Source organism: Elaeis guineensis, chromosome 3 (genome assembly GCF_000442705.2).
Source record: "Elaeis guineensis isolate ETL-2024a chromosome 3, EG11, whole genome shotgun sequence".
Classification (NCBI taxonomy): domain Eukaryota; kingdom Viridiplantae; phylum Streptophyta; class Magnoliopsida; order Arecales; family Arecaceae; genus Elaeis; species Elaeis guineensis.
The window spans coordinates 95193363-95219483 of NC_025995.2; the positions used below are offsets into that span (position 1 = coordinate 95193363).

The 26121-nt window shown below is 38.1% G+C and overlaps 1 protein-coding gene across 1 annotated transcript in view; it reads left to right on the forward strand.

The window, feature by feature from the left end:
- Nucleotides 1–8247: 8247 nt before the first annotated feature.
- LOC105041731 (high mobility group B protein 9) overlaps nucleotides 8248–26121 on the forward strand; it is a 34770-nt gene continuing 16896 nt past the window's right edge. The window contains exons 1-4 of the mRNA XM_010918741.2: nucleotides 8248–8498; nucleotides 8651–8729; nucleotides 8842–9004; nucleotides 9222–9338. Coding sequence (XP_010917043.1) covers nucleotides 8302–8498; nucleotides 8651–8729; nucleotides 8842–9004; nucleotides 9222–9338 — 556 coding nt within the window. The 5' untranslated portion in view covers nucleotides 8248–8301. The remainder of the gene's footprint in view (nucleotides 8499–8650; nucleotides 8730–8841; nucleotides 9005–9221; nucleotides 9339–26121) is intronic.

A 26121-nucleotide genomic window follows, 5' to 3' on the forward strand; every position in this document is an offset into this window, starting at 1 on the left:
TTAATGGCTCACTAGCAGCGATGTATTCTGCCTCAGTAATTGAGTCAGATATTATCTGCTGCATGAAACTATTCCAACTCACTGCCCCACCATTTAGGATAAACATATATCCTGATACTGACTTGCTATCATCTGGATCAGATTGAAAACTAGTTTCAACTCTGATCCTCCACTATATATGAAAAAAATATCTTTAATCCTTCTTAGGTACTTTAGAATATTTTTCACAGCTTTCAATGATCCTCTCCTGATCAGTCTGAAATCTGTTAGCTATGCCTAAAGCATAAGCTATATTAGGCCTGGTACATTGCATGGCATATATAATTAATCCCATAACCGAAGCATAAGGGATTTCATTCATCCTCTTCCTTTCTTCTCTAGTGTCTTTGGACATATTTCTTAGAGAGACGTATACCATGACTTGTAGGCAGATAACATCTCTTACTTGCCTCCATAATAAACTTCTTTAATATGAGATCTATATATCGTGACTGCGATAAGCCTAACATCCTATTAGATCTATCTTTATAGATCTTTATACCCAGTATATAGGATGCTTCACCTAAGTCTTTCATAGAAAACTTATTCGCTAGCCAAGTCTTGATCAATTGCATCGTTGGGATATCATTCTCAATGAGCAGTATGTCATCGACATACAAAATTAAGAAGGCAACAGCACTCCCACTTGTCTTCTTGTACATACATGGTTCATCCTTATTTTTGATAATCCAAACTCTTTGACTATTATATCAAATCGGATGTTCCAACTCCTCGAAACTTACTTCCATCCATAGATGGATCTCATTAGCTTGCATATTTGATTTACCCTTCCACTTGAGATAAATCCCTCTAGCTAAGTCTTATAGACCTCTTCCTCTAAATTACCATTGAGAAAAAATGATCTTGACATCCATCTACCAGATCTCATAATCGTAGTATGCCGCTATAGCAAGCAAAATCCTGATGGACTTGAGTATAGCCATTGGTGAGAAGATTTCTTGGCCTTTGACTGAAATCCTCCGCCACTAACCTAGCTTGTAGGTTTCTACTTGGCCATCTGCTCCGATCTTCTTTTTGAAGACCTACTTGCACTCTATTGGGTCACACCCACAGGTGCATCAACCCAAAGTCCACACTTGGTTGGTATATAGCAGTCCATCTCAGATTTCATGACTTCCAGCCATCTGTTGAGTCTCTACTCATGATAGTTTTCGAATAAGTTAGTGGATCATCATCCTGAATGATGATGATCAATTTGTCATTCTCAATGACAAAATCATATTTTAGAAGGCTTGACGCACTCTATCTGACCTTCGGAGAGGAGGTGAGTATGGTGGATGTACTTCATCCTTGGATACTTCTGATTGAGGATCTTCTTGTGGTCCAACCACAGATATTTCTGGATCGATTTGTAGATCCTGAACTTTCATAAGTTCAATATTCCTCCCACTTCTTCCTTTTTGGATGAGTTCATTTTTCAAGAAAGTGGCGTGCCTACTCACAAACATTTTTTGTTCAATAGGATGGTAGAAGTAGTATCCATTAGTTTTCTTAGGATACTCTACAAACCTATACTTGTCTGATCTAGCACTAAGCTTATATCTAAAACTATTTTTGACATAAGCAGGATAGCCTCAAATCTTAAGATGTTTCAGATTAGACTTTCTTCCCTTCCATATCTCATATGGAGTACTTGCAACAGACATTGAAGGCATCCTGTTTAAAATATATGTGGCAGTCTTTAGGGCATATCCATAGAAAAATATTGGGAGATCAGTGAAAGCACATCATGAACCGCACCATATCCATCAAAATGCGATTTCTCCTTCTGCTACACCATTTAACTGGGGTGTATAAGAAGGGGTCCATTCAGAGAGAATACCTTTACTTTTAAGATGATCAAAAAATTCACTCGATAAGTATTCTCTTCTTCGATCAGATTGAAGAATCTTGATACCTTTTTCAGTTTTTTTTGATCATACATTGATACTCCTTGAATTTATCAAAAGGCTTCGAATTTATATTTCATAAGATACACATATCTGATCCTTGATAAATTTTTCATAAAAATGATAAAATAGGAGTATCCTCCTCTGACTTGAGTTATCATTGGTTCACATACTCTGTATGTACTAGAGCTAACAACTCATTCGCCCTCTCTTTATATCCAAAAAATAGAGTCTTGGTTATCTTATCCATGAGACAAGATTATAAGTTCTCAATGATTCATAATCATATAGGTTAAAAAATTTTCTTTGTGTAACTTGTTAATTCTTAACTCACTAATAGACCAAGGTGACAATGTCAGAGATATATGATATTTACATCTTTTCTCTTTCTTTTCATATTTCTTTCAATATGAAAAATATTTTCATTGAGTATAAGAATTAAAGATTGTTATCAATATAACCACTGCCATAAATTCATTAGAAAAGAAAATGGAGCATTATTTCCATTAGCCTTATTTCATAACCTTGTTTTAACAACAAAGATATAGAAATAATATTTCTAATGCCCTTTGGCATGTAATAAAATTTTTTAATTCTAAAATTTTGTCTAAAGGTAAATCAAGCATACAGGTTCCCACAACCTCTGCACTAATGGACTCTCTACTTGTGCCATAGAGCTCGAGATCACCTTTTTCAGACTTTTGATATTCTGTAGTAACTGTAATGAATTACAAATATGCGATCTGTAGGTGATATCTAATACCCAAATATCAGAGTCTGAACTACTCAATAAAAAATAGATCTGTATCATATACACACCTTTTGATGCTATACTTGCACCATGCTTTAATCTTGCAAGATAATTCTTGTAATTATACCCCCAATGCCCAAACTTACCACAAATAATATCCTTATAGATATCTATTTTCTTCTTATTATTACTGACATCCTAAGATCAGAAATATCCAGAACATCGGAGTTCTTCTCCGATGCAAACCTAACTTGCAAGTTCCTCAACCAATCCACATAGTTTAATCGATCAACATACTTTTTTTCTATGGTATCATGCAGTGAAAATAAAGAAGCCATAATGTAGACTTAAATCTATATAAATAAAGAATAATAGTATAAGCAGACCACTCATGTTTAACATGCATAACTAGATGAGGATTTTTAAACTAGTTATGTCTCTCACTATTTTATCGAATATATAGCCTTCTCTTATGGTAGACGAAAAATCTTAATCTGATTTTTTTAATGGGGTTGAGACCCTAATCCCTCAATAAAATCTTGTGGATATCATAACAAACCTCAATGAGTTCAAAGGTAGAAAAATCTATCCATTGCATCTCATGCAATTCTCAACATAACTTGCCTCTAAAAATACTCATAGCCTTGTGGATGTCACAACAAACTATAGTATTTTTAGTTAAGTCAGATCCTTCATTTTCATACAGTCATATCTGAAAAATACTGCTCTTGTGGATATCACAACAAAGCAACATATCTAAATATACCGTAAAGTATATAATATGCATCAAGATAATTCACATCAATCTCTATAGCAAGCCTTGTGAATATCACAATAAATCTACTATGGTTTTTGATAGGATATTGGACTAGGCATGAAGGAAGGTATATGTAGTGTTCAAAATACTGAGCTATCTTCATTCAAGATTCGAACTAATCCAATTGGCCAAAAAAATATTAAGATTGGTGGGGGTCCTCCGTTGCTTTTTTTAGATACAAATAAAATTGGCCAGGCTAGCAACGGAACCAATTAAATAACCACCGCACTTGCAACATCCTTAGACACTAATTGATTAATCGATTCAAGAAATAGGTCAGCTACTGTTCACAACATATGACTTAATATAATTTTTATGAAAGCTTTAATGATTTCAAGTACATCTTAATTCAATCAATCATAATGATGTACTATTATAGTTGTATCTTAATAATCATAACAACTAATCATGGCTCTATTCATATCTCTAAGATATGAAATCATAATCATACAACAAGATTATAATTAAGCATTTCAAGTATATCACATATGCATGAAGTTCTAATAGCATGTATGAATATAAAATATTCTTTTCATGGTTTTCTTCTTGGGACATCACAGTAGCACCCCTACACGCCATAAGAGTATCCTATTGAATGGAAGAGAGGGTCTTTAAACCCTACTTGCTCTTATGACTGGACGGTCTGGTGATGAACCCAATTAGAGTACTAAGCTACTAAAAATATTTATACATGCATCATACATTTTATATTTTAAATATATCTCTAAGACATGCGAGGATTTGGATGTTCAATCGGGTTCAACCCTTGACCCGACATGAACCAAATCAAAAAATCATGCTTGATCATAATCAAGACAACATTTTAACCTTTGATTATATATATCAAGGTAGACTCTAATACCACTGTTGGATTTCAGTGGTACAGCGGAAGGGTTAGGTGTTTAAAATTTTCATTCAAAATGCCCAATGCACTGGAAACCCCAATGCTCAGAAACCCTTGATTATAAAAATCAAAGTGCAATAAATATAAATTAGGATAAGAAGAATATCTGTAGTGCTAATTTTAATTTTTATAAGACATCCAAATGTTCACCCTTCAATGGTGATCCATACAGAAATTGAACTAAAGACAGCGCTCCTTCTTTACCTTACTTCAAGAGTTCTAGCCCCTAGAACTCGACTAGCCCTGTATCGGTCAGGTTTCTTCAAGAACCTAACTCTACCCTCTCAAAACCTCCTCTGAACTTCTAATTCACCTTCTTTAGGACCCTCACAACCCTCGTTAGGACCAGATAAGGCTTTGTCTTAAATCCCAAAGCCTTGTCCTAAAACTAAGATAGATTATAAGAAAGAAAAGAGAGCAATGGAGACAAAATTGAAAACTCTTTCTGAATGCATCGGACACCTATCGATCAATTTATAGCCACCAGAGGGATGCCAAAAGAGAGAGACATGCCTCATCCAAGAGGCTTATCTGATATGATTATCAGAGATAAAAGTTCCTTCAAACAGAAAGACTCTTATCAATGATACGTCGATCAGCACCCTGCTCTACGCGCACGATCAGAGAGAGATATTTTCATGTCCCTTTTTAAATTAAAAAAATTCTCCAAAATCTATGTAAATAGAAGATTCAATCTTGATTCTAAAACACCTAAATGAGTAGATAAAAATTCCCACAAATGGATGTGTTCTCGCATCCTTTCACATGAAGCCTGATCACCACGCGTGCAAGCGTGAGGAGGAACTTATGGCATCCGTTTGGCATCCAGACAAGTCTGAAAAAATTTTAAAAAAATCACCAAAAATAGCTTATCAAATGTGAAACTTTATTACAAAAAATTATTTCATTTTGAAAGTATTGGTTTAGGAGAAGGACTCTCCAAATCATAGAGAGACGCGATGCTTCTGCGCACGTGCCAGACATCCTTTTTTTTCATTTTTTTTTCACCCCGAAAAATTCAGAAAAAATATATCTCATACTTTGAGATATGCACCAGAGGATGGAGGGTGATATGGGCTATCACATACATCTTAATCCGATGCTAAAAGGACTCCTCCTTCTGCCCATGCCAACATGCATGCGCAAAATCTGTTTTGCGCCAAGAGTCCTTCACAACTCGAACTCCTCATTATTGGCGTTAAAATGGGATGTGGCACCTCAATTTGGGCTGCTTCCAGGTGGCATGATCTAACCCAAATTTTTACTAAATTGGGCTAGCTAATTAGCAATAGATGAGTCCAAATTGATATCAAAAGGAGCAAGAGTTCCACACGTGCAAGCATGCTTACCGGAACTCTGATTGAATCCAAAATTCCAATCAACTTTTTTCAAATGGATCCTTAGCCAATTTCTATATGTCTGTGACCCATTGGGTTCCACATCTAGCTAGCAGTAGGTCCGGATGTAAGTTAACCTAATTTGATTAGATTTCAATCTAATCGATTAAGGTCCAATCGAGCTAATCTGAGCTTAACAATTAGAATCCTTTCTAATTGGCGATCGAATTAAATTCTTTGATTCGATCAAAAATCTATAAGTCAAGATTGACGTCTAGCAGCATATCATGACTACCCAGAAGATATGAAATTTAATAAAAATACTAAATATACCCTTCAATGATAAGTTACCATGCAATTTAATTTTTTGATCATTCCTGCACCCTGAATATGTTCATGAGTATGGAACCATGTTAAATTCAAACACATATTCATATCGATTCTCAATTAACCAATGATGACTTTGATAAAAAAGTATTAGAAACTCTTTCTAATTTTCTTTCTGCTTTTGGCCAAAAGACTTTTTTTGAGTTATCTAGGATTAAGAATACACAAGATGCGATCTCCTCTTACTAGGAGTGATCGATTCCATGTTGACCTACTCACAATCTCCATTACACTCCATCATATTCAGAACATCCCGTACATGTCTTAATGCCATGCCTGGGTATGAACCAAAATATGGATTCATGTGTACAAGATTCTATGATGGTTTCAGATCTAAGGATCACTTGCACAACTCTCATTTAGATAATCATCTTTGACATGCAAGTAAAGCTTCCATAAGATGTTCTCTTTCATCGAGTCAATTCAGTGGACTCATTTTCAAATGAGCACCCACATCCTTGTATTAGTATCCCACACAAGTGGCTAGTGAGATCTGTCATTCTCTCCATCGAGCATACATAGGATGTGCCAGTCTATTTGAAATATTGATTTCCAACTTAATGCTCGTACGATCAGGAATGTTTAAGATTAGGGTTTTAGATCTCACTAGTATGACCTATTCGTATCTCCTAAAATCGTTGCTCTAATCTTTGAGGTTTATCATAATTTTAGACATAATAAGATGCAGCTAATACGATGAATCAATCCCTCACATAATAAATATCATTTCATGAGTTGAAAATTATAAAGAAAAGTTCCATCGTAACACACTTGCGATTGACTTATAGTGCACTCTTATTTCATCTAATTTCATATTATTGTAGTGTAGAAAGAAGACGTCATTAATCTTACATTATTTGTGAATCAAAAGAAATTCTGATTTATATGAGATGAAATATTATTTTTAATAAAATATTTTTAAAAAAATAAAATTATGAGACCTCACGCTATAACGTTCGGAGACCGAAACAAACAGTACCCATAATTTGATAGGATGAATAATGTACCATGGGTACCTCCAAACGGAGATGAACCATGACAGGACATCGATGCTAACTAAAAAACAACCGTCCGTGGCCCCAAGAGCGTGAGAGAGCCGTTACATTAGCGGTCAAGGGACTCAAGCCCGTCGGACCATCTTTCCTTCTATGTACTAGTCGCACCTCATCAGGAGACATGATACGTTTAGTGTTAGGTCATCCCAGGACAAAACTCCTCTCACAGTGCTGTTACAATTCCAGCATGAGAGACACAACGCCCCACCAACCACTTCAGAGTGAAACACTTCTCTGAACAAACTTGAGACTAATCTGGAGTGGGATTTCAAAATGCCAAAGAGCCAACGAATTCACTGTTACAGCTAGCTAAGGAAACGCAACGTTGTCTGGGTTCGGCCACCAGGCTTTGCCCACTGTCACTATAGTACACAGGCTTTAAGGTGGGCCTGGTTTCTCTTTTAACCTGGCTACATATTTGAAACCATGGGTAACTTTTCCAGCGAAGGGGAAAAAAATATGGGTAGCTTTGTCATGTCCTTACATTTGAGAGATCTTATAAGTCAATAAATGATAGGAAAGTAATAGCTGCTTGAAGAGATAAAAATTGATGAATATGGCCAAATATTAATTGCAGCAATTTGGATAAGTCTTGCTGAGCTTCTGATAACAACACTACTGCCATCATAAGATTAGAGATTTATAGTTATTAAAATAATGAAAGACAAATAGGAAATACAGATGTCTAATATAGATAGATATTTAGCCATTTGAGAGCTGGATTAGGTGTAATAATTACCGAAGAGTCGGAAAATATGCTATAAATTTGGTTACTAATTACATACTAAATGACTGATCTACTATTCCAAAGTCTGAAAAAAAAAAAAAAAAAAAACAAAAGTGTTAGCCGTTACAAATCCGCGTGTCTATCAGCAATTGTTGGTGAGAGCGGGGGCGGGTTTCCTACGTTCAATTAACCCGCTCCTCCTTACTTTGCATGGGTTTTTGTTTTATTGCGGGGGCTGGAAAGCATTGATTTTGGCCTAAATTAAAACCACCACCTCCACCAGCTAACACCTCACCACCATCTCAATCTAATCAGTTCAACATCTGGCATTGCCATTTTTGTCTCCACTCATCTCATCTGGTCCATTTCGTGTGATGGGAGAGGAGAACGGGATGGGAAAGGAGGAGATGAGGATGGGAGAGATGGAGGGGGGAAGGGCCATGGAGGTAGAGATGGCGAGGGAAAACTTCTACCCTCTTCCACTTTACTCCCACGAGGACGTCGTCAAGGACAGGGCTCTTTTCATGGATTCCATGCGACGTTTCCACCACTCCATGGGCACTAAGCTCTCGTACGTAGGACTTGCATGACATGCTTTTGGTTCTCTTTCTTCTTTTTTCTTCTCTCCTCTCTATCTGTTGCGTTTATAGAAATTTTTTTTTTTTTTTTCTTTTGGGATATGTTTATGGACTTGGATGATCTCTTCTTTCTTTGATGGAGAAGGATTCCCGTGTTAGGAGGGAAGGAGATCGATCTGCATCTGTTGTATAAGGAGGTGACTCAAAGGGGTGGTCTTGAAAAGGTCTCTTTCTTCTCTTCTATTGTCTGTTTCACCATGGCATCTTAGACACATCATGCTAAAAAAGACTGATAGTGTTTGATTACAGCATCCTTTATATTATTGTTATTAATAGGTGATTTTGGAGAAAAAGTTAAGGGAAGTCGTGATGGCATTCAGTTTTCCTCCCACTACCACTAGCGCATCCTTCGTACTAAGGAACCACTACTTGAGCCTTCTGCACCACTACGAGCAGGTGTACTTCTTTGGAGCACAGGGGCCTCCTGTCCCTCCTGCCGGTAAGTGGGCTTTAATTCATTCATATAATATACAACTCCACATTATTTTTTGTAAGAGTATCATGGATTTATTTTTACCAAAAGAAAATGTATCATGGATATATTGTATAAAAATGGATCATAAATTTAATTATTTTGTCCTCGATATTTTTGGTTAAATGTATTATGTCCTTAATATTAAGAAGAGAAATAAGAATAATGTGGTTGATGGGTGTAGCTTCGTGCCTGACCAAGACCCCCAAGATCAAGCTTGAACGTCATCCGGATGCTTCCGACCTGACCACGAAGAAGTCCAGGAGAAGGAAAAGAGAACATGCAGAGCCGCGAAGCAAAGGTGAATCTGGCCCATGTTTGGAGTTGATATTATCACCTGCTAGTTTTTGGTAGTTTCCCTTTACTCTGTTGTTTAGAACATACGAGGATTTAAAATACAGATTCCATGTTCTTTGTGGCCTAAACTGTGGGTAAAACACTAATTGAGAGCTAGCTTGTCGTATTAAGCATATTGTTAAGATTTGACGCCTCGAGATTTAGCCCACATTGAGCCCACAGCGAGGTTCGCGGCGAAAAACGGAGTCCAACGAGACCAAGATCACCTGAAACGGAGCTCGGATGGAGGAGATACGAGCTTTTGAAGTCGGCACGAGAATCGAGGTGGCAGAGGACCGCCAGCGACCGGCGGCGGGCGGCAGCGGCGCGGCCGCAGGCGGCGGCGCGCGGGACGCGCGACCCAGGCCTGTGCGGCCCAGCCGGGCGCGCAGCCCAGTCGGGGTGCGGCCCAGGCGCGCGCAGGCCCGCACGCAGGCGCGGCCCAGGCCCGCGCGCGCGGGCCGGCCCAGGCCAGCGGCCTGCTGGCCCCCTTGCCCCGGTCCACCGTAGACCGGGTGGTCCACGGCGTGGCCTGTAGACCGCGTGGGCATTTCCCACGCATTTCTCACGGTCCACGGTACTATTTCGTGGACCGGAGCGCGATCCAACGGCCTAGGTGGCTCCCGGTCTTGATCCGACGGTCTGGGACACTGATTTGGCTTGTTTAGGACTCTTAAACCTAATCTAATTAGGTTTTAAGCTCTGTTTAACCCTTTAAAAGGGCCTGAGACGAACAGAGAAGTGGTGTGTTAGGGTTACTCACCGTACGAAGGCCGTACGACCCCGATTGAAGAGAGAGAGGCGGACGTGCTGTGAGAGAAGGAGCAGGAGGCTCCTGGACAGCGGTCGCCAGGCACTTCAGGGGTTCAGGGGGGTCTCCAAGAGAGAGAGAGCTTTTGTGAGGGGAACTTCATGTGAGAGAGAATTGGGTGTACAAGGGTTGAGGGTGAGGTCTCCTCTTGTAAAATTTTCTTTTCATAGTGAAGTTTGCATGTCCCATGGAGACGAGCCCTTTTGTGGCTGATCTATGTATTTTGATTGCTTTCTTTTTTGTTTTGTTTCTTCTTTCTTCCTGCTGCATCGCGTGGTACTGAAAGGATCTTGGGAGGTGGTAGCCTGGCTCGACTCCATCCAACAAGTGGTATCAGAGCAAGGCCGTACAAAGGACGCAGATTGCAGTGGTGGTGAGCAAGACTGAAGATGGAAAAAACAGGAACAATCAAGATGGAGATCAACAAGTTCTATGGTAAGAGCAATTTCTCCTTGTGGCAGGCAAGGGTGAAGGACGTGCTCATCCAACAGGGGTTGATCGATGCTCTCTTGTGCGATGAGAAGCCGACCACCATGGAGGTGCGGGATTGGAAACGGCTACAGATGCAGGCGGTGAGTACCATCCGCATGTACCTGGCGGATGAGGTGGTGATCCATGTGCTGAGCGAGACTTCCCCGACGGTGTTGTGGTCGAAGCTCGAGGAGTTGTACATGGTGAAGTCTCTCACCAACACACTTTTCCTCTGGAGGTAGTTTTACCAACTGCGGATGACTGAGGGACAGAGCGTGCAGGAGCATCTGAGCCACTTCCAAAAGATCCTCACCGACCTTCTCAGCGTTGGCGAGAACGTTGAGGAGAAGACCAGGGCGCCGGTTTTGCTGGCGTCGCTTCCCTCTTCGTACGAGTCCTTGGTGACTGCTCTTCTAGTGGAGAAGAGCACTATCAAGATGGACGAGGTCACCGCGGCAATACTCCAGAACGAGGTTCTCAGGAGGGAGAACCCAGCTTCGAGCTCAGGTGTCGATAGCTCAGCTTTGGTGGCTTCTGGAGGTGCAGGAGGCGGTAGACGGAGCAACAGGAGATCGCATCGAGGGCGGTCTAAGTCCAGGAGGGACTTGAGCAAAACCAGGTGTTACCGATGTGAGGAGTTGGGGCATCTAGCCAGAGATTGCCCTCAACTGAAAAATCGGACGGTGGCTGCTGTAGCGACGGCCGGCAGTGATTTATATGGAGATGTCTTTGAGATATCTGACGAGGTATCTACTTCTTCCCAGCAGTGGATATTAGATTCTGCATGCCCCTATCATGTATGTTGCAGAGAGGAGCAGTTTGACTCCCTGGAGAACAGTGAGGGCACTGTATATCTGCCGGATGGATTGAGCTGTGTGATCAGAGGCATTGGGACGGTCAGCTGGAGGACACATGATGGTGCAGTGAGGAGATTGGGGGAGGTCCGATACATACCCGATTTCAGGCGAAATCTTATCTCACTTAGCAGACTGGATTCGAGAGGCTACAGGATGGTAGCTGGTGGAGGAATCCTAAGGGTGCTACGCGGCGATAGGATTGTGCTGGAGGGGAAGAAGGGGAGCAGAGGACATTATTACCTTGCAGGGAGCCCAGTGCGAGGTGGAGCATCGGGAGCCAGGTGGAGCCCAGAGCGAGGTGGAGCTCCAGGAGGCGGATCGGGCACGAGACAAGAGACTCAGGAGGATGAGAGGCGACGTCGCAAGGTAAGATTCCTATTGCCGTAGGATGATGCCCCGAACAGGTCTCAGGTCAGGAGGAGCACAGCATACGACGGAGATGGGATCGAGCAGCCTGGCCTGACTCCCATGTTTGCCCATCCATGATCAGCAGGCGATTGCCCCAGGGCATGAGGGCGAGGAGATCCAGAAGCTCTCGGAGTTTGGAGGAGGCCGAATATCGAGTCGAGGTGGAGATTGTTAGGATTTGATGCCTCGAGATTCAGCCCACATTGAGCCCATAGCGAGGTTTGCGGCGAAAAATGGAGTCCAACGAGACCAAGATCACCTGAAACGGAGATCGGATGGAGGATATACGAGCTTTCGAAGTCGGCACGAGAATCGAGGCGACAGAGGACCGCCGGCGACCGGCGGCAGCGGCGCGACCGTAGGCGGCGGCGCGCGGGACGCACAACCCAGGCCCGTGCGAGACGCGCGACCCAGGCCTGCGCAGCCCAGCGGGGCGCGCGGCCCAGGCGGGCGCGCAGCCCAGGCGGGCGTGCGGCCCAGGCGCGCGCGGGCGTGCGGCCCAGGCGCGCGCGGGCGCGCGCAGGCCCACGCGCAGGCGCGGCCCAGGCCCGCGCGCGTGGGCCGGCCCAGGCCAGCGGCCTGCTGGCCCCCTTGCCCCGGTCCACCATGGACCGGGTGGTCCACGGCGCGGCCTGTGGACCGCGTGGGCGTTTCCCACGCGTTTCTCGCGGTCCACGACACTATTCCATAGACCGGAGCGCGATCCAATGGCCCAGGTGGCTCCTGGTCTTGATCCGACGGTCTGGGACGCTGATTTGGCTTGTTTAGGACTCTTAAACCTAATCTAATTAGGTTTTAAGCTATGTTTAACCCTTTAAAAGGGCCTGAGACGAACAGAGAAGTGGTGTGTTCGGGTTTCTCACCGTACGAAGGCCGTACGACCCCGATTGAAGAGAGAGAGGCGGACGTGCTGTGAGAGAAGGAGCAGGAGGCTCCTGGATAGCGGTCGCCAGGCACTTCAGGGGTTCAGGGGGGTCTCTAAGAGAGAGAGAGCTTTTGTGAGGGGAACTTCATGTGAGAGAGAATTGGGTGTACAAGGGTTGAGGGTGAGGTCTCCTCTTGTAAAATTTTTTTTTCATAGTGAAGTTTGCATGCCCCGTGGAGGCGAGCCCTTTTGTGGCTTATCCATGTATTTTGATTGTTTTCTTTTTTGTTTTGTTTCTTCTTTCTTCCTGCTGCATCGCGTGGTACTGAAAGGATCTTGGGAGGTGGTAGCCTGGCTCGACTCCACCCAACACATATGGTAGAAGAAAAATTTAGATAATAGCTAAAATTGACTGCGGTTATTGTTGTAATAGCTATTGTATTTCCGAAATAATGATCATTATCCATCTATATAATAATAGTATAGCAATACGTGATAATAGAGGCTATATTTTGTGTTGACACCTCAGCTTATAGGGTAATTCTTATAATGTCACATGTTTAGTTTTAGTTTTTTAGTTTTAGTTTGTTATTACGCTTCATTCGACCTTCTGCGGATGGGAGGAAGGAGGGGCGGAGGGCGAGGGCATGGCAGCGGAGGATGGAGGAGGATTTTTTTTCCTGCATGGGTGAGGGTGGTGACTGGGGAAGGGGAGGAGAGAGCTCGGATGTGGATCACGGAGTGGCAGTGAGGGATGAGAGGAAGGAGGGACGGAGGTCAAGGGCATGGCGGTGGAGGATGAAGGAGGATTTTTTTTCCTGCAGTATCTTCTCGACTCGCTTCATGCCTTTTGCCAGGGACCCCCTCCATGCCTTCGGATGATCGTCGTGTGCTTGGAGGTGGGGACGCCGACGATGCCAGTGAGTTTGCTGGAGGCGAAGAGGGCCCCAATCTCAGAAACGATGAAGGTGGCGATGGAGCTAGTGCTAAAGCCGAGGACCATGCCACTGGTGACGTACTCGACGGCCTTCACGATGGTGAGCTTCTTGAGGTCGTTCTGGGTGAGGGTGGTGATTGGGGTGGGGGAGGGGGAGGGGGCTCAGATGGAGGTCATGGGGTGGCGGTGGGGGGATGGGAGGAAGGAGGGGAGGAGGGTGAGGGCACGACGGTGGAGGACGGAGGAGGATTTGAGGGTGGAGGATGAGGAGGGGGAGGAAGAGGAAGAAGAGGGAAGGAGGGTCAAGGTGGCCATGGGAAGGGATGGGGGATGGGTGGTGTTGGGGTTAGGGTGGGCAAAAGAGGGTTTTAGAGGGAGGGGAGGGGATAGAATATTAAAATAAATAAATACGTAGATAGAACCCCCTCCATGCCTTCGGGTGATCGTTGTGCGCTTGGAGGTGGGGATGTTATGGGATACAAGCATCGGGGCTGGGGAGGGCATGGGGTGCAAGCATCGGGGCCTGGGAGGGAGTGGGGGTCGTGCGGAGCATTGGCGGGGGTGTGGGTGGGGGCGGGGATGGGGGCGTGGGGTGCAAACATCGGGGTCGAGGAGGGCAAAGGGGTCGCACGGAGCCACGGGAGGCATAGGGTGTGGGCTTCACCGAGGCTTGGGGGGGGAGGGGGGCACCGAGTGGGGAGCTTCACCGGAGCCATGGGGGGCATAAGGTGCTGCATGGGGGAGCTGCGAGGGGGTGTGGGAGGCCACGAAGGAACAACGGGTGGTTTGGGGGCTGCGAGGGATGTAGCATGGACGGTGGTGGTCTGGACATTACGAGGGGAGAGGGAGGCGGCCATGGCGGCAAGGACGTCTGGGTGTGGGGCTCAGGGGGGAGGGCATGAAGGAGAGGCGACCGGATGGAGGTGCTGCAGGTGGCGCATCGGAGGGGGAGTAGGTGCGGATCGACCGTGGGCAGAGGAAGGCGAAGGATTTTGGGGGGGGGAGGGGAGGAAGAAGGGAAAGGAGAAACAAAAAGATTTTTTTATTATTTTATTAATAATAAAATTTTATTATTTTATTAATAATAAAATTTTATTATTTGATCAAAAATAAAATATTACTATTTTATCAAAAATAAAATATTATTATTTTATTAAAAATAAAATATTATTATTTAAATAATAATAAAATAATATTATTTTATTAATAATAAAATATTATTATTTTATTAATAATAATAATATAACATGGCATCTGAGGGATGTGGAGCAGCGGCGGACAGGTGGAGGAGCCGCAGATAATGCCGGGGGGCCCTAGCCATGGCGAACAAAAATTTTATTTGAATATATTTTATATTTTAATAATAATATTTTATTCAAAATAAAATATTATTATTTTATTAATAATAATAATACAATACGACATCAGAGAGGCGTGGAGTAGCAGCGAGCGGGTGGAAGAGCCACAGGTGATGCTGGAGGGGGTTGGCCATAGAGAGCAAATATTTTATATTTTATTATTATTTTATTAATAATAAAGTAATATTATTTTATTAATAATAATACAACAAGGTGTCGGAGGGGTGTGGAGCAGTGGCGGGCGGATGGAGGAGCCGTAGATGATGCCGATCGTCAGTCCTTACTTCAATAACCTATGTTTACCAACCTTTATGTTTGTTAATCCAAAGCTCATCTGCTAGACTTAGTCTGATCTAAAATTTTTTTCAAAATTCGATAACCATTCTACGCAGCTGGCCACGAAATAGATAGGGCAACCATAATCACTCTATCATTGTTGTGTAAGTTTTGTTGTATCTGAAAGCATGGGAGGCCACAGAAGAACGATAGATGGGGGGCCGTGGGGGATACGACACAGATGATGATGGCCTGGATGTCATGAGGGGAGAGGGAGGTGGCCATGGTGGTTGGGATGCTCGAACATGGGGCCTGGGGGAGGGCATGAAGGAGAGATGACTGGGTGGAGGTGTCGTAGGTGGTGCATTGGAGGGGTAGTGGCTGTGGATCGGCCGCGCACGGGTAGAGGAAGGTGAAGGATTTGGGGGGGGGGCAGGGGAAGAAGAAAGAAAAGAAGAAATTTTTTTTTATTATTTGATTAATAAAAAATATTATTATTTTATTAACAATAAAATATTATTATTTTATTAACAATAAAATATTATTATTTTATTAATAATAAAATATTATTATTTTATTAACAATAAAATATTATTATTTAAATAATAATAAAATATTATTATTTTATTAATAATAAAATATTATTATTTTATTAATAATAATAATATAACACGGCATCGGAGGGATGTGGAGCAGCGGTGGGCGGGTGGAGGAGCTGTAGATAATGCTGGAGGGGGCTAGCTGTGGCGAACAAAAATTTTATTAAAATATATTTTATATTTTATATTTTATTTTATTAAAAAATAAAAAATATTTATTATTTTAATAATAATAATAATACAACACGACGTCGTAGAGGCGTGGAATAGCGGTACGGGCAGGTGGAAGAGCCACAGATGATGCCGGAGGGGGCTGGCCGTGGAGAGCAAAAATTTTATTTGAATATATTTTATATTTTATTATTATTATATTAATAATAAAATAATATTATTTTATTAATAATAATACAACACAGCATCGGAGGGGCGCAGAGCAATAACGGTTGGGTGGAGGAGCTGTAGATGATGCCGATCGTCAGTCCTAATTACTTCGATAACTTATTTTTACCAATCTTTATGTCTGCTAATTCGAAGCTCACCCGCTAGACTTAGTGTGATCTAAAAATCTTTTCAAAATTTGATAACCACTCCACACAGCTGGCTACGAAATAGATAAAGCAACTATAACCACTCTATCATTGTTGTGTGAGTTTTGTTGGATCTGAAATGAATGATATTATTTGAAATAGAGTTTTAAATATAATTATTGTTCAAATAATAATAATATTTTATCATTATTTAAATAATAATATTTTATTATTAATCAAATAATAATATTGATTATGGTGTAATATATCCTATTTCTTACTTTTTGAACATTAACTTTGTGAGATAGGAGATGGTGTTTTAAAAGCTTGGATAGAAGTTATGCTCGGAATCATAGATATTTTAAATAGATAGCATGCATGAATTATAGATATTTTTAGAGTAGATATAATAAAATATTATTTTAAAAATATTACATTCCATGCATCGCATGCGGTTAACAAAAAAATTCTAAAGGGACATAACTTAGAAGTATTATCATTTCTCTTATCCATATGTGATTTTTTTTCTAGTTTTCTAAGAGCTTAAAAAATATCAACCAATTTTATGGGGACCATGTGATGAGATTTTCTCTTTTGAAAGTATATGAAGTGCATCTAATACAATTTTATTTTTTGGCATGTTCAAATGAAAATATTAAGTATAAATATACCTTACATAAAATGTATTATATACCATAAAATCATTTTTTAAAAAAAGATCCTTTTTGATTGAAAAGATCTTTCTTTAGCTACAAAATTTTTAATTTATAGATTTTTATTCTCACGATAATGAAAATATGATATCAAATCCATGTTTTTTTCTAAAGCATATTTTCTTTATTTTTTCCATCTTCAGACCTTTTAATCGGATGGGAGGCTTGGATTAAATTGCATCCCGTGCACAAATGTTTGATTTATTTTTCTGTCTACTTCAATTAAATTATAAATTAAATTATTATATTTATAATTTAATTTATGTTGAAATCTATTATTATGATGGTTATTTTTATCTATTTGCAAAATTAGTAGGTCCAGACATCGTCCGGCTACTATGCTAGTTATTCTTAGTAATACAAAAGCTATTACAATAGTACCTCAGTCATTTGTAGCTATTATCTCAATTCTGCTTCTTCTATATATTATAATATGAGGAGTTTTCCATAAATGTTCAGCTGATGGTTAGTTTAAACAATAATAATAGTTGAACATTTAGATTATCAGAGTAAAATCATTATAACTTTGTTAGCTCAAATCTTCACGCCAAATCAATATTCGTTCATGATTATTTGAAAAGTGGCAATTCAAGTAATATTGTTATTTTTCTATTGTTGTCTTTTGATATTTTTTAGTTATAGTGGCTAATATAAGCATGGTAACAAACTTATATTATCCAAAAATAACCAATATAGGGTTGAATTCAGCGATGATGATCTTTGTTTCCACTATAATAGTAGGTTGCAATTTGAGGAGGTTTTGTTGTCTAATTCCTGATGTTTATGCAAGTCTTCGCTTTCTTTTGGAGGTTGCTATGTGTGGATCATGTGAGCATAGGTCCAGTATTCCAAAATCAAATTTCTGATGGAAAAAATGCTTTCTAGCATCACTCTATTCTTCGTTTCGATAGTTTTTGTCCTATAATAGAATTTGGTGTATGATCCAACCTGCACATAACCTTACTTACCACATAGAATGGATAATTGAGCAGAGAATAGAGCATCGGTTAATAAGTATTCTTGTGAATGAGGACATCCAAATGAAAGTACCATACTGATGGTCTCACAAAATTTTCATCTAGGTCACAACCCTGCCGATTGGCTCGCCAAATAAGCAAATATAGAAGGCCACCAGATGATATGGGCCGAAAATTTTCCTCTTGAACTCGAGCAAGATGCCCCCGATATCTCATCAACATATAGTATTTATGGTTGCATCTGGTCGATAATGATATCTGATGGATCTTTAAAATGATAAAAAATGTGACACATGTTTAACGGCATCTGTACATAACTAATTCAAAAAGTCACCCGTTATTTCAATGAGTTATCAAAATAGTGTTTCCGGAATAATTAAAACACCAACACTCGGAGTTCCATAGAGTTTAAACATTCAAGAGTTTGATAGCTATTAGGAAACTTAATTTGGGAAAAGTTAATAAAAATCATCAATCAATGGTCAATTCAAATTATTTATAAAAGTTGCATTAAAATTAAAATTTTGTTCAAATAAGTTCTAACAGCCTAACTCAAGCAGGGCAACTCAAGCATTCAGGACATTTGGAAATTGACTCGTCTCCTTGAACAGGGAGATGGTAGTTGATGTAGAGATTGATTGCCAAGTCTCAATCCAATTATGATTTTATTTTTAGTTGATTATCAGTTTTAATGACTTCAAGATTCTATTCTTAGGGGGTATTTGGTTTGGAAGAGTTAGAGTTGGAATCAAAATAGAAATAGATGACTCCCATTCTAGTCATTTGATTGGGAGCCGCTATAACAGAACATGATATTAACGACGTAAAAAATTTATCGCTAATAATAATTTTTTATCGGTAATAGTTATTAGCGACAAAATTATCGTCGTTAATATTTTGTTACAAATAATGACGTCGTTGATAATTTTTTATGACAAAAAAAAATTTTCGTCGTTAATAATCGATATTACCGATCAAAAATTTTCATCATTAAAAATATATTTTTTTTAAAAATTATTTATGATAAAAAATTTTAGTCGTAAAAAAAAGATAATTTGTGACGAAATATTACATCACTAATAAAAAAATAATTATTTGTGACAAATCATATTTGCAGCTAAAAGTTTTTGTGAAAATCAAATTTAAAAAAATATTAGTAACATAAATTTTTTATCATAAATATGATAATTTTTGATGTAAATATTTATCACTAATAAATTATTAATTATTTATGATAAAAATATTTTCGTCACTATTAATTTAATTAAAAATTTTTATAAAAATTAAATTTAAAAAAATATTAACGATGTAAATTTTTTATCGTAAATATGATAATTATCGATAAATATTTTTATCGCTAACAAATTATCAATTATTTACAATAAAAATATTTTCATCATTATTAATTTAATCAAAAATTTTTATAAAAATTAAATTAAAAAAAATTAGTGACGTACGTTTTACATCGCAAATATCATAATTTTCAACGTAAATTTTTATCACTAATAAATTTTTAATTATTTATGATAAAAATATTTTCGTTGCTATTAATTTAATATAAAATTTTGATATTTTTAAATTTGTTAAAAAATTTATTTATGACCAATTTTTCATCATTAATATATTTTTTGATGATCAATATTTTATCAAAAATAATTCCATCACTAACAATTTACACATATTTTTTTAAAAATAATTTTTGAATATAATATTTTTTTATAAATTTAAAATATAAAATTAAAATAAAAAATTTATAATAAATTTATAGATAAATTTTATCATTATATTATATTATATTTATAAGAGATCTAAAATAAAAATAAAAAGCTACATAAATAGACCGTCAAGTATGGACATCTGTAGAAGGAGAACGGGCTAGGGAAGGAGAGTGCTCGGACCGACCTGTTGCTGTCTCATCAGCTACATCATCTGTTCTATTTGTGCTATTCACTCCATCATCTAGATCTGGAGTCGCTGGTACTTATCGATGCATGCAGTTAACTCATCAGTGCGCTGCTCAGCCTACCTCTGCACCTCCGTCAATCAAGCATCATAGGCAGCATGGATGTCAGCCCTAGACGAGCGTGAGGATGAGGGAGCACTGATCCCATACCTTAGATCTCTAACATAACAGGGTTTCATACTAAGCACCTGATCACAGATCTCGTCATCTGTGGGTGCGGTCGAGCCTTCAGAGATAGGCTAGGATTTGATGTCTATCATACGATCTTGAAAATTAAAGTTATAGTTTTTTTAATTTCATACTGAAAATCAAATTATGAATGAAAAAATAATTAAAAAAATTTATAAAAAGCTCTTGGCTCCCCATTGTGCACTCCTCTGACCGTCGTTAGTGGATGGTCCGCTGGTAGATATCGATCCTATCAGAAAGCTTGCCACTCTCTGCATCTCTCTATAATTTGAGACTAATTATTTAAAATTTTTTTAAATAGTTAAAGAGTTAAAATATACTAATTAAAAATTACTTACCATCTACTTCATATGACGAGCGAACGACTTTGAATCTCCACAATGCGATACGATCTGTCTCACCCGATTCACGGTGTTCTGGACATATTATCTCTGTACATTTAGCAGTCAAATTAGTAGATAACAAACTGAATTTAAGAATAAATGATTCAATCATTAAAGTTTAAAAAAAAAAGAAGTTTGGATGTGTAACCTGATATACTGGATTTTTGTAATGCCGGCATATGAGAGTCCAATCATCCATAGTGATGTTGTCATAGGGCCGCTGCCGTGCTGCCTCCATCCCATGATCCTACATCACATGGTACCAATGCTAATAGATGCGATGGCGATACTTCTTGAAATACAAAGATAAATGAGCATCCACAGCTCGTCGCACACGATCCTCCTCAAAATCAATAATATCAAATACATCCTACCAATAACAAATATTAAAATAATATCATGCTAATTAAATATTCACAGTATAATTTATTTTACCTGTAACTGGGTGTAGAAAATCTCTTTCTGAATCTGTACAATGTGACACCAATCGAAAAGCATCATGGGGGTATAGTTGTGGCATATGATGTCCAGCTCGATCTGTCACAGCTCGCACCATCCCCTAATGGGCCTGGTGTAGTCGGGTGGTATCTCAATACGAAGATGCTGTCCTGGGTGCTCACATTTTCAATGCTCTAAAGCGAGATCCTTCGATGGACCTCACCCTCGCCTTACCACTGATGGAGACTAACCTGAAACAATAATAAATAAATTATTAGTATGATAGCTATTCAAATAAAAGAAATTAAATTTTATTATATAAAAAGTATAATAATACCACTCGGACCCACCTCACTCGGACCTGCCTCACTAGAACCTGCCAGTGTAAGACCCTCTAGTGATGGAGCTGGTGCGGCAGTGGAAATACATGAAAGCGCCTCAGCCTTAGGGGTAGACTATGAATGTGAACGTCGCCGTCTATATCATGATGCTATACCTGCAATTTTTGACATATAAATGAATATAATATTAAATAATAATAATAAAAAATAAATTATATTCTAATGAATAGAATTATATCGTATATTATTATTGCAAGAGAAGATTGAACAAAGAATATAGATCTACTCATCAATGTTTATATCTTTCTCGATGTGTAGATCCTCCTTTGAATCACAATAATCGACTAATGTATCATCTTCTATCTCATCGTCATTTATGAACTGATTGTCGTCCTCTGACTCATCAAGATTAAATACAAAATCAGCTTCAACTTTGTTGGACGGCAGATCAGCCCTATTCAAAAGAGCTGTTACAAGTTCTTTATCAACAAGAAGCTTGGCTAATGTTTGTTCTTCCTCTTGAAAAGCTTCCTCTTCATGTAAATCCAAATTTTCATCCATCTCTAATTGGGTTGGTATGTCATATATGCCTTTAGATGTTATTTTTTGTACGACATGTCAATTATCTTGATACTTTAGATCCTTCAAATATATTACTTGTTTTGTTTGAGTTGCTAATATATACGGCTCATTCTGATATCATATTTGTGCAAAGTTTACATTGATAAAGTATGGATCGATATGAATATCAATCTTTTTATTGCTAATATCCCATCATTTATACTGAAATAAAAATTCAGAATTAGTAGATCCATACTTCAGTTCTATGATATCTATCAGTACACCATAATATTCAATCTCTTCTTTTTCATATCCTATCGTAGCAATCCCACTATTCTGGATCCATCGTTGTATCTCAAGCTCTCTTGTGTGAAATCTCATTCCTCCAATGATATAGGATGCATAGTGGTTAATTTTTTGATCGAGACTACATGCTAAATCATACAACTCATCGATCGTACCTTTTTATTTATTGAAATATTTATATTTCATCTACACCATAGCATAAAAAATTATATTGGTTCAAATAATTATTTTTATAATTATTAAAAATAACATATTACTAGTGTAATTTACAAGATCACCAAATAATTTTATAAATTTTTTTCTATGTCGATCATCAGCATCCGTATTATTCTCTCTGCATAGTATACTCTTGTACTCACTGTAACAAGTTATGATTTTTAATTTTATATCGATATAAAAAAATACTTAGAACATTAAACAGTATGCTAAAATGATACTTACTAAATGAAATCTTTAATTTCTTCGCAATTATTTAGAACGTAGAAGTGTGCCTTGCATAGCTCATTCACGTCCATAAATTCATATCTCCTTTTATCAATGAGTCGAACTGTTTGTTTAAATATACACAGCATCAGTTCATTATCACCCTATTCATAGTCTGTGTTACGATCTGTATGATTAAATCTTATTTTGATATCGTCAAGATATATCGAGCAGAACGTGATACATTCCGTAGCTACGTATGCTTTCGCTATAGACCCTTCAGACCATACTTTATTGCGCACATATTTTTTTAGGGTACATAAAAATTTGTAAATAAAAATAAATTTAAATTTTAAAAATATATTTATATTTTATAACTGATATGACAAAGTACGTATAATTTTTTTATCTTTACATCCACTGATAATATATCGGTCCAGCCAAAAGAGCTTCCTTTGGAAGATGAATAGCTAGGTGCACCATAATATCAAAAAGTAATGATAAATTTTTTTTTCTAACTTACAAAGAATGAGCACAATATCCATCTCAAACTTCTCAAATAAGTTAATCTTCAATTTTTGGTAATACAATTCTCGGAAGAACACTTCCAACTCAATCAATACAGTTCGAACATTACCATCCAAATAGTCACGCATGATCACAGGCAGCAAGCGTTGCATCATCACATGGGAGTCATAACTTTTCATGCCAGAGATATTGTAGTCGTTGTTTTCAACACACTGTGATACGTTTGAAGCATATGCGTTAGAAAATTTTATAGTTTTGAACCATCCACAGAAACTCTTCTTTTCTTCGTCAAAATATGAATAATATACAGGTGGCATAAAAAATCTATCATCTCGACGAACTAAATGCAATTCTAGTCGGATTCCTATTTTTTGCAAATTAAGATAAGCTTTTATACTATCTTTTATTTTTCTTGGGATGTTCAATATAGTACCGATGATATTATCATAAATATTCTTCTCAATGTGTATGACATCCATATTATAATGAAGTATTCACTGCTTCTAATATGATAGTTCGAAAAAGATGCTTTGCTTCGTCCAATTCAGCTCAGTTTTAGTATACTTTCGCTTGCGAGTACCCAATATTTTTTCAAATTAGACGTTTCCAATGACTTCAAGTTATTCTAAAACTTCTGCTCCACTTAACTCCTTAGGTGGCGGATGTCAGTCAGACTTACCATAAAAATTTTGATTGTAATGGATCCTCCAAGAATGATTACCAGGTAGAAACCGCCGATCATCCATAAAGCATATTTTTCGTTCATGCTTTAAATGTAAGGAGGATGTCTCCTTGTTGCATATTGGACATGCCAGATATCCTTTAGTGCTCCACCTAGATAAGTTTTCATATGCAAAAAAAATTATTTATGGTCCATAAAATCAAAACATGCAACTTGAAATTTTTTCGACTCACAGAATCATATGTTTGTACTCTATTTTCTCATAGCTCCTTTAGATTATTGATTAACGGTCGTAGATATATATCAATTTTATTATCTAGTGCTTTCAGACTCAGAATCAACAGTGACATAAAAATAAATGATTCTTTCATGTACTTTCAAGGTGATATATTATATACAACTAGCATCACTGGCCACATGCTGTAAAAAATACTCAAATTGCCAAAAAGATTAAATCCATCTATCACTAGACTAAGCTGGATATTGCGCGGGTCACTCGCAAAGTGCGGATGCTTTGCATCAAGATCTTTCCACACTACAGAGTCGGTTGGATGGTTAAGTATGTTTTTCTTCGAAACCCGCTGCTTACGATGTCATCTCATTTCTTTAGTTACCTTTGTGGACATCTACAGCCTTTGAAGTCTTGGAATCAATAAAAAATACCTCAAAATCTTTTGAGGTATCTTCTTTCCTTTCCTATTATCGATTTTATACCTAGGCTCACTGCATTTCGGATATTTAGTTGCCTGTTTGTTATCCTTATAAAATAATATATAATTATTTTTGCAGGCATGTATAGGAGTATAGCTAAGTTTCAATTCTCGCATGTATATTTTTACTTCAAAATATGATTTTGGAAGTCTCTTCCTATCGGAAAGAGCTACTTTAATCAATATCAAATTTTGGTCAAATAACTTCTGACTCCATCGCTTCATGATTTTAATATGAAGCAATTTTATCAAAAACTCTAATTTAGAGAACTTTGCACAATTTAGATAGAGTGGCTCTCATGCATTCCTTACAAGATTTGTAAACTGTTCAGAAGTCTCTTCTACCTCATGTCGGATATTGTGTTCATAATCAGAATTATCTTCAGATGCACTAGTACTCATGCGTATATTTGAACAAACACCCTGATATAAATCATCCAATAGTTCACCTATACCATCATGTTTGATAGGTTCAGCAGCATCACTATCATCTTCAGTATCGTCATCGTCTCATACAACTTCATTCGGATCACTCTTCCTACACTATATCCAGTAAATATACTTTTTATCCATACCATAATGTAGTAAATGCTCCTCAATAAGTGTTATGTGATGATATACCATATTGACACATCTTTTGCATGGACACTTTATTCGACTAGTACTGTCAGCCTTATGTCATGCAAAGTCAATAAAATCTTCAATATCTTTTCGATATTCAAGTAAAAAAATACCTCTAGCATTCATCCAACTTTTGTTGATATCTATCTAACAACAAATATGAAAATCATTAACAATAAAAAAAATTTTAGTGATATTCATCCGAACTGGATCTCGATCCAAATTTCGGATTGAATCTCGATCCAGATTTCGGACCAAATCCTGACTTGGATCCAGACATGGATCATTTTATATAAAACATCATGCATCAAAGAATACAAACTAGACAGTAACACAAAAAATCTCCTTTCACCAATTTAATAAAGCAAAAATATTTGATCCTATCCATTTCAAATCATTACTAACCAGTGTGGCTCTATCTCTTTCAGAAAAGTAATAATCTTATTATTATTAATCAATATTTTATTTTATTATTATAAAAATTTTGACAGTATCTCTTCATGATTCTCTAAGTATACGATGTGAATATAGTGCCTACGTACACTATCCACCATATACCCGGAGAACAGTGGACGGATAACTACTGAGTACCACATAATAAAATAAAATATCAACTATTAACAATAATAAGATTATTATTTTTTTAAAAAGTCTAAATACGGGATATCCAAGAGTCGATCTCGATCAAGATCGACTCTTAAACGAAAATCTATGACTCAATGTAATTTAATTACCATCTCGATCATATATTCAAAGATAAATTTTTAATTTATCAAAAAAGAGTAACTCTGTATTAAAATTTTT